General features: G+C 31.0%; 3 protein-coding genes across 4 annotated transcripts; 2 read left to right on the top strand and 1 right to left on the bottom strand.

Annotated features, from left to right (window-relative positions):
- LOC145570602 (UPF0426 protein At1g28150, chloroplastic-like) lies at window positions 1-3413 on the bottom strand. Of its 2 annotated transcripts, XM_081629727.1 has the most exons (4): window positions 3278-3413; window positions 3036-3164; window positions 196-422; window positions 1-19 (listed from the first exon to the last, which is right to left on the bottom strand). In XM_081629727.1, exons 1-3 carry the CDS (start codon window positions 3317-3319, stop codon window positions 243-245), a joined length of 351 nt encoding a protein of 116 aa, XP_081485853.1. In that variant the 5' UTR covers window positions 3320-3413; the 3' UTR covers window positions 1-19; window positions 196-242. The 2 variants fall into 2 exon arrangements, with proteins under 2 accessions (XP_081485853.1, XP_081485852.1); XM_081629726.1 differs by lacking the exon at window positions 1-19 and having other exon boundaries at window positions 73-422.
- A 1523-nt stretch (window positions 3414-4936) lies between these two features.
- On the top strand, window positions 4937-6823 carry LOC145570603 (ubiquitin-ribosomal protein eL40z fusion protein-like). Its single transcript, XM_081629728.1, has 5 exons — window positions 4937-5039; window positions 5500-5586; window positions 5738-5849; window positions 6216-6282; window positions 6791-6823. The coding sequence occupies exons 1-5, from the start codon at window positions 4937-4939 to the stop codon at window positions 6821-6823; spliced, it is 402 nt and encodes a 133-aa protein (XP_081485854.1).
- A 3146-nt stretch (window positions 6824-9969) lies between these two features.
- LOC145570600 (ubiquitin-ribosomal protein eL40 fusion protein-like) lies at window positions 9970-11554 on the top strand. The gene is made up of 4 exons (XM_081629724.1): window positions 9970-10234; window positions 10705-10825; window positions 11252-11318; window positions 11463-11554. The coding sequence occupies exons 1-4, from the start codon at window positions 10045-10047 to the stop codon at window positions 11511-11513; spliced, it is 429 nt and encodes a 142-aa protein (XP_081485850.1). The 5' UTR covers window positions 9970-10044; the 3' UTR covers window positions 11514-11554.
- The last annotated feature ends 130 nt before the right edge of the window (window positions 11555-11684 follow it).

The following is an 11684-nucleotide window of genomic DNA, read 5'->3' as shown; positions in this document are numbered from 1 at the left end:
AATAATACTTCGTATGAACCTGTTGGCAAAATAACAGTAGCACAATACATGAGAGTTTGAATCATTTGAACCTAATATGGAAGTATAATTTTTAAAATTGCAGATAAGGATGTACAAAAGTTTATTACATTGCACTGCTAATGAACAAATACACAATACACATTACAGAACTAATCAAGTATTTCAATATCTTACAAATTATAGGAGTCGAATTGTAGTGCGGACAGAAGTACTAACTCAAATCACTCAATATCTATCTGTTGGGGAGATTCTTCTTCTATGTCTGGTCCTTGGGCATCAATTTCTTCCTCGGTAATTCCAGAAGCTTCGACTGTCTTGTTTACCCACTCCTTAAGGGGCTCTTCATTCAAGTCGAGCTTAAGAAGGCCTGCGAACATTCCACCCATGAATGCCACAGGTTCCTGAAAAGACAATTTTGAAGCTTAAATCATTATAAACAGTGCTGCACATACGAAGTATATGACTATGCATTTCTATGTGTGTTGTCATGGAATAATAGCATTAAAATTTTTTGAAATATCATAGGGAAAAAAAGACAACATAGCAATTTTGAGAGCTGTAAGTTGTTTTAAGTACCCTAGAAAATAAAAATAAAAAATAAAAAAAACCCACATCAAAGCAAGTACAGTGTTATTGCTAACAGAGAACATACATACAGGATCGAATACTTAAGCATAGTGCTGATAGTGGGATAAAATGATAGTCATGGAGCATGACAATTAAAAGCAACCAAGATACTGAGCCTAATTGTACCAATGTCTGAACTGCTCTATTTTGCTCCCCTGCCATTACCCCTCTGATCGTGCAGATGTGTTTTTTCATTTTCCTTTCCTTCTTTCTTTTTTTATTTTTTATTTTTGTACTCAGGAGGAGGGTGGATTGTCCTTCCTTTTCGACCCTCAGTTATATACAAGCAGACAATAAAAAACATTTGCCAGCAGAAAGCCTAGTAATATAAACAGCATTCAGCTTACATAATATGGAGTAATTCATATATAGTTTGACTCCACTTCCTTTTGCCATGTCCTCTTGAAATGGTATACAAATTTGGTAAAACAGAGATAAATTAGTACTCTATCAATAGCGTGCCTGCAGAATGTAGTTCTGCATCGTATCAACAGCGTGCCCCAGAGTCCAGACTTTTGGCTTTCAAGGATCTTCCTTGGTAATCATCCAGACATTCATCCATTAGTGAAAAACAGGACCAATTGATTAACTCATTCCAATCTCCATAACTTTTTATATGATCTTATATAATTACACTAAACATGGACTAGTCACCCTTCCACAATATTTACTGTTTTGGTCAGCTGCAATGGGCTGAACCAAAAGTCTCACTGAAGTGTGTTCTTTTGTTGGCTTAGCAAGTTAGCAGCACCAAGCCAATGCTTGTGTTCAACTTTCCTGAAAAGGACCTAATTATGACGGCTTCACTGTAAAAGTTACTCCATATATATCTGGAGATTATTCTTTTATTTTGACTAGGAGAGGGGGCGGCACTAAGATGTCAATAAGCTAAGATGGTAGGAGGTAAGATACTATGACAGCTTCACTGTAAAAGTTATTCCATATATACCTGGAGATAATTCATTTATTTTGATTAGGAGGGGGGCGACTCTGAGGTGTCAATGAGCTAAGATGGTAGGAGGTAAGATATAATGCCTGTTAAGCGATTTTTTAGCTCTGTCTCGTCATATTATTTCATTGCTTTAGCAACATGGATAGGAAAATGTAACTTTCTAACCCTTAATCATGAAGCTCAGGAACTAAATTGAGCAAAAGGAAAGGGGAAAAAAAAAAAAAATCAGAATCTAGTTTAAATTTATAGTTTGACAATCCTTTACAACCACCAAAACACCTGCAGGATGTCATTTTACTAATTTACAATGCATTTATATCTAGGATTTTTGTTAACACTACTTTAGTAATCAAAGCAAAACTGTGACAGCAAATTTTTTTTCTTATCTTTTTCCGGTGGAGAGAAGAAGGTAGTAACAGGAACAAAATATTAGAGTGGATTTACTTCTCCATACAAAAATCACAAAAAATAAATAAATAAACAGAGCAAACATCAATTTTAAGCTCTTGAAGTTGCAAGGACACAAAAGTAAGAAATCTTACTCATCAGGAACAAGCCACTTCAATAAACATTTGAAATCAAGCAAAAACGAATCAGAAGAGTGGAAATTTTGGTCATAATCATGCATAAGTGAGAATGTACACAACTGAAGGTATTATTAAGATCTCTCCAAAAAGAATCGCCGAAATTGGCTGATTAATCTAATTATGATGTTGCTGAGATACAGAGATCTGTTCAAAGCTTAGGCTCAATCTTGAACCTATATCTAAGTCAACCACTCAAAGGAAAGCATGCAACTCAACTAAGGGGAACAAATAACTTGACGAGTTCAGTAAAAGGGAAGTCTGCTTTGCTATGCTGAAGTATCAAAGGATCAATTCAGAGCATTTTGGAGTAGGAAAAGTTGTCAGTGTTAATCATGTTTAACACTTACTTCGTATTTCTTAAACCATTTCACAAATATTAAAGTTTGCAGCGTCAATCCTAAGGCTGCTGCACTCGTAATAACACCAGCAGACCCAAGATACAAAATTTGTGCATTACTTTATTTCTTAGTCTTTTCAATTTGGTTAAAATGTAAACAACAAACTTCAGCCATTTTAAAGGCGGAAACATCGAAAATAAAAACACAATCAAGGAAGTAATTCTTCGAACCTTAAATTGGCATTCTAATCTTTAATTTCCGAAACATAACAAAGCACGAAAGCCAGTAACCTAAGGTACATCCTGTTTCGATAATTGTTTTAATAAAAAGTAATTATGTCAACAGCCCTATCTTTTGCTAAGAACTGGGTTAAACTTCATCTAACAAAGGCCTGATTTCAGCTCATTTTAACAAGTCAAAAATCAGGTTAACAATTTAATGAACAATTAAAACATATACACTTCAGATATCAAATAAGATAAATATTATAAATTGAAATTGAATTTAAACCTTAAATGCTTCCTTCAAAATTGGTTCATCAGATGGATTGAAGAAGAAAGCTCTAATTGAAACTGTTCTTGACGAATTCCGATGAATTAATGATTTCTGATAATTTTTGGGGGCAAATTTAGGAGTCCACTGCAATTAACAAAGTTAAAGATTATACAATGAACTAGAAAGTAAGTGATTCAATTCAGAGAGAAAATCAAAATTTAATGATTGATGAAAGAGAATTTCTCAAAGAAGCTTACCAATGAGCTAATTGGAGGAGAAATGAGTAGAAGATTTGCCATTTTTCTGATGATTGCAACCGATAACCAAGAACCCTAACCACTAACCTCACCGGTCAATTGACAGAGGAAGATAAATGTTAACTTGCCAAAAACTAAACACGTTTATTATTGTGAAGAGCTAAACCTCGCTCTTATTTTACTAGGTAACGCCCACATTTAAATATGAATGGACAAATACATTTTTGCGTGTATTTCATATTTTTCTTACTCTAACCCAATCTAACATTATCTCCTCCTAACAAACCACCACCGACCGAGGGCAAAGTCATCGGATTTATCGCCAGAATTAAAGTCATTTTTTATTATGTAAAAAAATTAGGTGGAGGCCAAATGCCTAATTTTTTTAAAAAAAGGTTTTTAGGGGAGAAATGCCTAGTATTTTTGAAATTCCAAAAGAGATTCAATCTTGTGAAGTTCGGTACACACATATAATATCTGAAACGCCCCTTTATGTATTCATACCTTTTAAAAAGTATGTATGAGAAAACACTTAAAAGTAGTAGCATGAGGACAATTATATTCTTAAAATGTTTGTTTACAACATGCCTCTATTAATATGAATATACATATGATGTTGATTGCCTCTAAGTTTTTTCTAGCGTGATTTAACTCTGATCTTATGAATAATGTTTGTACAATTTTACCCTTTAAAATGTTTATTTACTTATTTTTCTTCATTAATATTTTAATTGCTTTTTTAACTCTTAAGAATAGTGCGCGGTTATTTATACTCTATAAATATTTGTTTACTTATTTATGTCATTAATATTGCTAACAACTAAAAAGCTCTCTAAAGATGGCTAGTTGTGACGCGCATATCGCGTGCGTTAGCCACCCTGATATAAATATAAGATTAACTATTTAAATATTTATCACGTTAATATACTATGATGAGTTGTCATATACACACGTATAAGATTAACTATTTAAATATTGGGTTTTTCTAAATTATGCCCCTAAACTTCTTCGGTTTTTAAGCTGTGCCCATGTTTTTTCAAACGTCTAACCTGTGCCCTCAACTTCACTAATTTTTATTAACAATAACCTTTGACGTTAACAATAACCTTTTATTATTATTTTATTTTCTGATTTTTAAATTTTTTTTAAAGCGTTAAACCAATTAGAACGGGACACGTGTCAAATTAATAACACTACGACAACATTGTTGATAAAATAACTTAACTTTCATTAACGGATATGGCTGTCAAAGGGTATTGTTGATAAAATATCGTGAGGTGGAGGGCACGGGTTATAACTTTGAAAAAGTATGGGTACAGCTTAGAAACCAAAGAAATTATGGGGCATAGCTTAGAAAAACCCTTAAATATTTATCACGTTAATATACTATGATGAGTTGTCATACACACGTATAAGATTAACTATTTAAATATTTATCACGTTAATATACTATGATGAGTTGTCATACACACGTATTGACATATATAGATCTACTAGTATCTACATAGCACCCTAAACCGGTATTAAAAACTTATATAAAGTGAGGCTAGCGTTACAATTTCTTTCACAAACCCTAAAAACTCTCGTTAAATACGAGGTAACATCAAATTAGTCGAGTGAAATTAAAAATTCAATTGAATTTACCAAGACAAAGAAAACATGCAGATCTTCGTGAAAACCCTAACTGGGAAAACTGTCACCCTTGAAGTTGAGGGCAGTGACACCATTACCAATCTCAAGTCTAAGATCCAAGACAAAGAAGGTACTTACTAATGTTTCATATTCGTGTTGTGGTTGTCGTTTGTAACGTATTTTTATATACGATATATGTCTAGTTTGTTTTTTTATGGTCTGATTGCTTTTCTTTTTCATATTCAAAGAATCAAGGTAGTAAAGTTGGAGTTGGGAATCAAATCTTTTAACTAATTTGAAACAAATATTATTTGACTTAAAATATATAGCCAGGGCTTTACGGAATTATTTGACTAAAAAATACAGCCAGGGCTTTACGGAATTATATTTTCTAATTTTTACCATAAAAGATTTTTTTTTTTTTTTTTTATGGTATTGGAATTATTTGACTAAAAAATATATGGAATTTATATTTTCTAATTTGGATCTTTTGAAATAATTTTGTTAACTTTTCTTTTTTTTTTTTTTTTACAACGAATTTTGATCTTGATTCTGTCCATATTAACAACGTTTTATTGAAATATGTATAGGGATTCCACCTGATCAGCAACGTTTGATCTTTGCTGGTAAGCAGTTGGAAGATGAACGTACTCTTGCGGATTACAACATTCAGAAAGGTTTTTTTTTTTTTTTTAATTCTCTCTTATTTATTTTTATCATATGCATGATAATACAATTCATACATTAATTTTATTATTTTGATTAAGAATTTACAAGTATTTGTTAATTTTAATTAATCATTGTTCGTTATTGTTGTTTGTAATTTAGAATCGACTATTCATCTTGTGCTGAGGCTTAGAGGGGGCAAACCAATGAATATCGAGCCATCTTTGGTTCAATTGGCAAAACAATACAGGCAAAACAAGATGATTTGCCGCAGGTATATATAATTATTATCATTCTTTCCTAATTACGTTGTTATTCGTGATACAATAATTTATAAACGTGCACATATTTGTTCTTGTTTTAGTTTATAAATTCTTAGATGCCCTTGTGTACACGATAGTCACATATATCATCTTATAATGTTCAAAATCTAATATAATCATGGTTCCTTTTTTATTAGTTTCATACATAGAAATCATCCAAATATCATAAAGTGTAATTGCATGCTTGTTATATGAACTTTCCTTTTTTTTTCTTTTTTTCTTTTTAATTGGGAAGGTTAACAATGTTTTAAAACCAATTATAAAAAATAATTTGTATGATTATATGGTTTCTTAAATTATTGTGTTGTGGTTTGCAGTTGCTATTCCCGTCTACATAGTAGGGCTAAACAGTGCAGAAAGAAGAAATGCGGACACAGTACTGATGTAATTCTCTTCCCTTTTTATCTTTACATTTGTTTCGTATGACTCGTATATAATTTGATGCGGAGTAATTTATTTGATCGGAATTTTACTAATTGTGAATTTGTTTGAGTGCGTTTATGACTTGCATATAATTTGATGCGGAGTAATTTATTTGATCGGAATTTTACTAATTGTGAAATTTGTTTGAGTGTTTTGTTTGTTATAGCTACAATTAATTTGCATTGGATCTACCTCTAGCTGATTAGATTATGAGAAGGCAGAAGCATATGATTAGAAATTTAATATAATCAAAACTCAAAACTACTTCTAAAAGAAACTCTTTCATCAAAAAATAAAAATTCTTTTTGATATTTTGATCTAAAGGCTATCATTTATTATTGTTTATCAAAAGATGTTACGAGTAGATTGTTATGGAGTACTAATTATTAAGATTTTTTTTTAGTATTAGCAATGCCATTTTTTACCTATCCTCATTTTTTTTTTTTTTCTGATTGTTATTTTGTTGCAGTTGAGACCTAAAAAGCCATCTAAATTTGTTTAAGCAATCTTGCATTTTATGGTTGGATTTGCGGAGAAGAACGAGATTTTTCTTAAAATCAGACTTGATTTACATTATTTTATTGTTTTTAGCAGTGATTGTTTTTTTTTAATAACTATGCATTAAGACTTCCCTTAATATTTTGTCTTGTTATTTTAGCTCCTTTTATGGGCGTATACTACATTAATTAATACAGTACTAATTAACTAAAAATCTTGTCAAGATTATCAGAACACTTATTCCTTTGTTTATACTACATTATTTTCGTCCATCAAACTCATGTCAAAAAATAAATAATCAAAGCCAAGCTATACTTGGAAGTGATGAACTATACTTAATAATTAGTTAATCAAGTCTTACAAGTTCGATGTTGATAAATTTAAGCGGTGTTGGAGAGCACACGTACAATGTTATATTGTGTTAGTCTACAACATTGGACTGATTCTTTGAGTAATTGAGTCGTTGGATTCAAACATACTATGATACCATATGATAAATAGGGTAATTTTAGATATACCCTTTCTATATGACCTTTGCTGTCAAAGACTAAGTCCAAAATTATGAGTGAGAAGGTTCCACTCGTAAAGGCCTTGGGGTCTTAACTAATACTATCACTTCAATTACTCGATCGAATTGGCACATCTCCTCCATCCAGTCTCAGGTCCCATTGCTTTCGACTAGTCGCTCCTTGATAGACTTGTAAAGTGCTTTATCTCATGAAATCAATAATAGGAATTTCTTAAAGGCAGTTCACTTGTTTACTCAAGAGAGCAAGGGTTTGTTCTCTTCAACTTAATTTCATTTCAGTTCAGTCTCTAATTTCCTTCTCTCATAAACAATTCAGTTTAGCTCAGCTCCAATCATTTCAGTTCAGTAAATCAGACATGCCCTAAGATAGTTTTTACTTGTTAGAGTAAAGGGAATCCGCTCATAAGTCAAAGACTAGATCCACAAGCACTCATTTTTTTACTATGTATACTCCCCGGACAGTCGGTAGATCTTAGACCTTCTTAAAAAAAGTAAAGGTGTAAAAGCAATTAAGAATTCTTTCTATTCTAATAGAGAAAATTAGTCCTTAAGGCTTAAGCTTTACTAAGCGACTTCATACCTCTTAGCAGGTCGGTCAGTCTCAGTAGTAGAGGAAGAAGAGTTCACTGATCATCAGTTACATCGTACAGAGTATGACTATGCAACATATATTTATTTTATAGAGCATAAGGTAAAAAGAGTTATTCTAGACCTCCTAGTGGATTAAAACCCTACACTAGTCAACCCTAGCATGACTATGCAATTGCAGCTTTATACGTAAGGTAAAAGATAGTATTTCTTATGAGTATTTGTTAGAATCGTTTCAATGAACAGATTATTAGTCTTCAATTATTTTCTTATTGATAACTAAAAGATATTAATAATTAAATATTTGCATCAGCATACATGCCAAGCTAAGGATAAATGAAGCAAAGACTATGTGATTATATACGAAGTTGTAAATAAAGAGAACAGAGGGACAACAAATTACGATGATGACTTAAATTATCTATCAATAATTTACAAATTATAATATATGGAGCACGTAGTAGGCATTCCAAAGGCATAATGGTTACTCCTCTATTTCTAACTGTTTGCCCCAAACTGATATCTGCTTTTTTTAAGTTTTGGTTGAAATTGTGTGAGAGTAAAGTTGTATAGTAGTATATAGTGTAGAGCAATCTTTAAGGAACACTCTTATAGAAATTGGAACAAACAAAAAGAGACAAAAAGAGTGTGTAACTGTTGTTGCATACCAATGGCATAATGTTAATGGCATAATGTTAATTTAGTAGAACAATAAAAAGTGATAGGACCACATTACGTCACTTTAACTTTCAAGAATTTTGTGTACCTAATCATTAAGTACCATTACTATTTACTAGGCCAACATTTACAATATCATTACACTAACAATGGTACAATTTCACAACCTAATGGTATATAAATCAAGTTCAAAAGTATGTAATCATCTTTAGCTCCATTTATAGTATCGTTCTGCATTTCTACTATCAATGGTATAATATAATTCACAGCTCAATGATACCAGTGTTAAGTGTTAACTTTCAAAATATTTACGAATTTGTCATAACAATACTGCATTTGTGCTTCCTCTCACTATCATTTTTTTTTCAAAAACAAAGATTATTCAATGGCTACAATAAATATGTAGCCATTATAACTGTTTTCAATCTCAACTATTAAAATTTTAAGAATAAATCTTGTTTATTTATTTGTTTGACTATAAAATTTTGAATAAAAAAAATTAATTGTTTTTTTTTTTCTGAAAGATATTAAACTGTTTTGCCAAATACAAACGGTTTATGGCTGTCTCTACCAAGCGACTCTCAATCTCTATTGTTTATACTTTGTACCGCAGAACATTAACGTAGTTAACATTGTATTATCATCTAAATAGGAATATTAGATACTTTGTCCTCCACAAACAACTATTGCGTATCATTTTTCCCGCAAGAAAACTAATATCACCCTGACACCAATATTATATGAAATACATCATATCTTACGGAAGTTGAAATTCAGAATCAAACGAAAATCAATGGAATTAAGGTTTGAGAATTAAACTTTAAGGGTTTTTTTTTTAAAGTAATCAATCAGTTATTAAACTTATTATTACTAATTTTTTGTATACAAATATATCATCTACTGTGTTAATTATTTAGTCAACTTTTCCTCAAAAAAATAAATAAATAAAAATTAGTCAACTCTATGAACAGTCAAAATTTAATACTAAATTTTAAAGGTTCAGATTGAAATATTACAATGACTACAATATTATTGTAGCCATTATAAAATTATCTTTAATTATTTAACTATATGACGTGTTGGCACAAGAATATCTATTACAAAGTAAATTTATTTTCCAAATGTGACGCAAAGGTACATGCCTTGGGGAGAGGTTTTCCCCTTTCTTTATTTATTTTTTATTTTTATGTTCTTTTGAGGAACACTTTCTTTTTTTTTTCTTTAATTTTGATTTACTTGGGGAGAGGTTTTTCTTTAATTTTGATATACTTGGGGAGAGGTTTTCCGTAGATTAAAAAAACCTAACCCACGTAATAGCATTGAATTTCCACTATAAATATAACCGTAAATCTGCCTATAAAATAAACCACTTCAATTTACAGTTTTCTTCACCTTTTAAAGTTGATTCGAGTGATAAGTTACAAACAAAAATGCAAATATTTGTGAGAACTCTTACGGGGAAAACCATCACCCTTGAGGTTGAATCTAGTGATACCATCAACAATGTCAAGGCTAAAATCCATGACAAAGAAGGCATTCAACCCGATCAACAGCGTCTCATCTTCGCCGGAAAGCAACTTGAAGACGACCGTACTCTAGCCGATTACAACATCCATAAAGGTTTTCATTTTTGAAAGTTCTCCGTTTTATAAAGATGTTACATTTTGAATATTGATACATTATTATTCAGAAACTTCAAATTTGACCTTTGTTTGTATAAAAAAATCCCTTTTTTGTGAGTTATAAAAATAAAATTATAGTCATAGGGCCGGGTCATGTTAGATTTGTATGATTGTTAAGAACTTAAAATGTTACAACATTATTTTACAACTGAGTTAATCTATAAATAAATCTAAAGAATACATAATGTGATGTTATGTTAACTTGTTGAATTTGTATTAAACTATATTTTTGAATTAGGAATTTTATATAATTTTACAAATACAAATGAGTAAAAACTTTGTATTGATTGGAAATTGCGCATAATACAAGTGTAACAAATAAATACAAGTAATTTGTTATAATCATAATTTGTTTTCGTCTTTGGTTTAATTTTGCTGATAATTATTGTTGGTGTTGTAATATTGTAGAATCGACTCTTCACCTTGTCCTAAGGCTGAGAGGAGGAGGATACGGAACATTGTCATGTTATCAACCAAGTTTATTGGCTTTGGCTCAAAAATATAATCAACACAAGAAGGTTTGCCGCAAGTATGTTTCTCCGACTTCCCCTACGATCCTGCTCGATTTTTTAAGTCATGTGCCATTCTCTATCGATATCGATTTTGCATTGTTGTTCTTGTTGTGGTTGCTACATAATGATAAATGATTTTTCATACGGAGTAACTTATAATCTAGTCAAATATTGTCTCGTAACAATATTAGTACAATAAAACTTAATGTGGTTCAATTGGACCATTTAGCAAATATTGTCTCGTAACAATATTAGTACAATAAAACTTAATGTGGTTCAATTGGACCATTTAGCAATGTTATACAAGTATTTAAACTCGCTCTCTTTTACCCTATCAAAATATCATTCGTGACTTTAACCATTAATGTCAATCAAATCGAACCCTAGATAATATTGTACGAAATCCCTAATGTCTTAATGAAACAAATGTTTGTGACGCCTAGGTGCTATGCTCGGCTGCCTTTGAGGGCTACAAATTGCCGCAAGAAGAAATGTGGACATACCAATGAGGTATTCATGTTAATCATTTGTGTTGATCAACCATTTTAAAAAATAATGCTATATATTATTATTGTTAATGGTTTGTTTCTTTGTCAATTATTTCATTATACTTTATTTAATTTGATCTTGTTATATTTAACTCGAATTATACAGATAAGGGCTAAGAAGGTTTATTTGGCAAATGGGAAGGCCGGAGCACGGTGATCTTTGCTTGGAAGCTGTGATTAAGGGTTACATTAGGGATATCAAATATGATAGTATTACAAATATGTAGAATTATAGTATTTTGGAATAAGCATTTGATGATGCATATATATGTGATTAATAGGTGGTTCAAAAAAAATATATATATGTTGATTAATAGTACGGTTTTCC

Source organism: Chenopodium album, chromosome 12 (genome assembly GCF_948465745.1).
Source record: "Chenopodium album chromosome 12, dcCheAlbu1.1, whole genome shotgun sequence".
Taxonomy (NCBI): Eukaryota; Viridiplantae; Streptophyta; class Magnoliopsida; order Caryophyllales; family Amaranthaceae; genus Chenopodium; species Chenopodium album.
This window is presented reverse-complemented; position numbering and strand designations above follow the sequence as displayed.

Excerpts from the sequence above, each read along its gene's own strand:
- LOC145570602 (XM_081629727.1), bottom strand. The coding sequence starts at position 3,319 with ATGGCAAATCTTCTACTCATTTCTCCTCCAATTAGCTCATTG. Across the intron at positions 3,165-3,277 it reads CTCCTCCAATTAGCTCATTG|TGGACTCCTAAATTTGCCCC; the intron begins GTAAGCTTCTTT and ends TGTTAATTGCAG. Across the intron at positions 423-3,035 it reads TTTTGAAGGAAGCATTTAAG|GAACCTGTGGCATTCATGGG; the intron begins GTTTAAATTCAA and ends TTGTCTTTTCAG.
- LOC145570603 (XM_081629728.1), top strand. The coding sequence starts at position 4,937 with ATGCAGATCTTCGTGAAAACCCTAACTGGGAAAACTGTCACCCTTGAA. Across the intron at positions 5,850-6,215 it reads AACAAGATGATTTGCCGCAG|TTGCTATTCCCGTCTACATA; the intron begins GTATATATAATT and ends TGTGGTTTGCAG. Across the intron at positions 6,283-6,790 it reads AATGCGGACACAGTACTGAT|TTGAGACCTAAAAAGCCATC; the intron begins GTAATTCTCTTC and ends ATTTTGTTGCAG.
- LOC145570600 (XM_081629724.1), top strand. The coding sequence starts at position 10,045 with ATGCAAATATTTGTGAGAACTCTTACGGGGAAAACCATCACCCTTGAG. Across the intron at positions 10,235-10,704 it reads CGATTACAACATCCATAAAG|AATCGACTCTTCACCTTGTC; the intron begins GTTTTCATTTTT and ends GTAATATTGTAG. Across the intron at positions 10,826-11,251 it reads CACAAGAAGGTTTGCCGCAA|GTGCTATGCTCGGCTGCCTT; the intron begins GTATGTTTCTCC and ends TGTGACGCCTAG.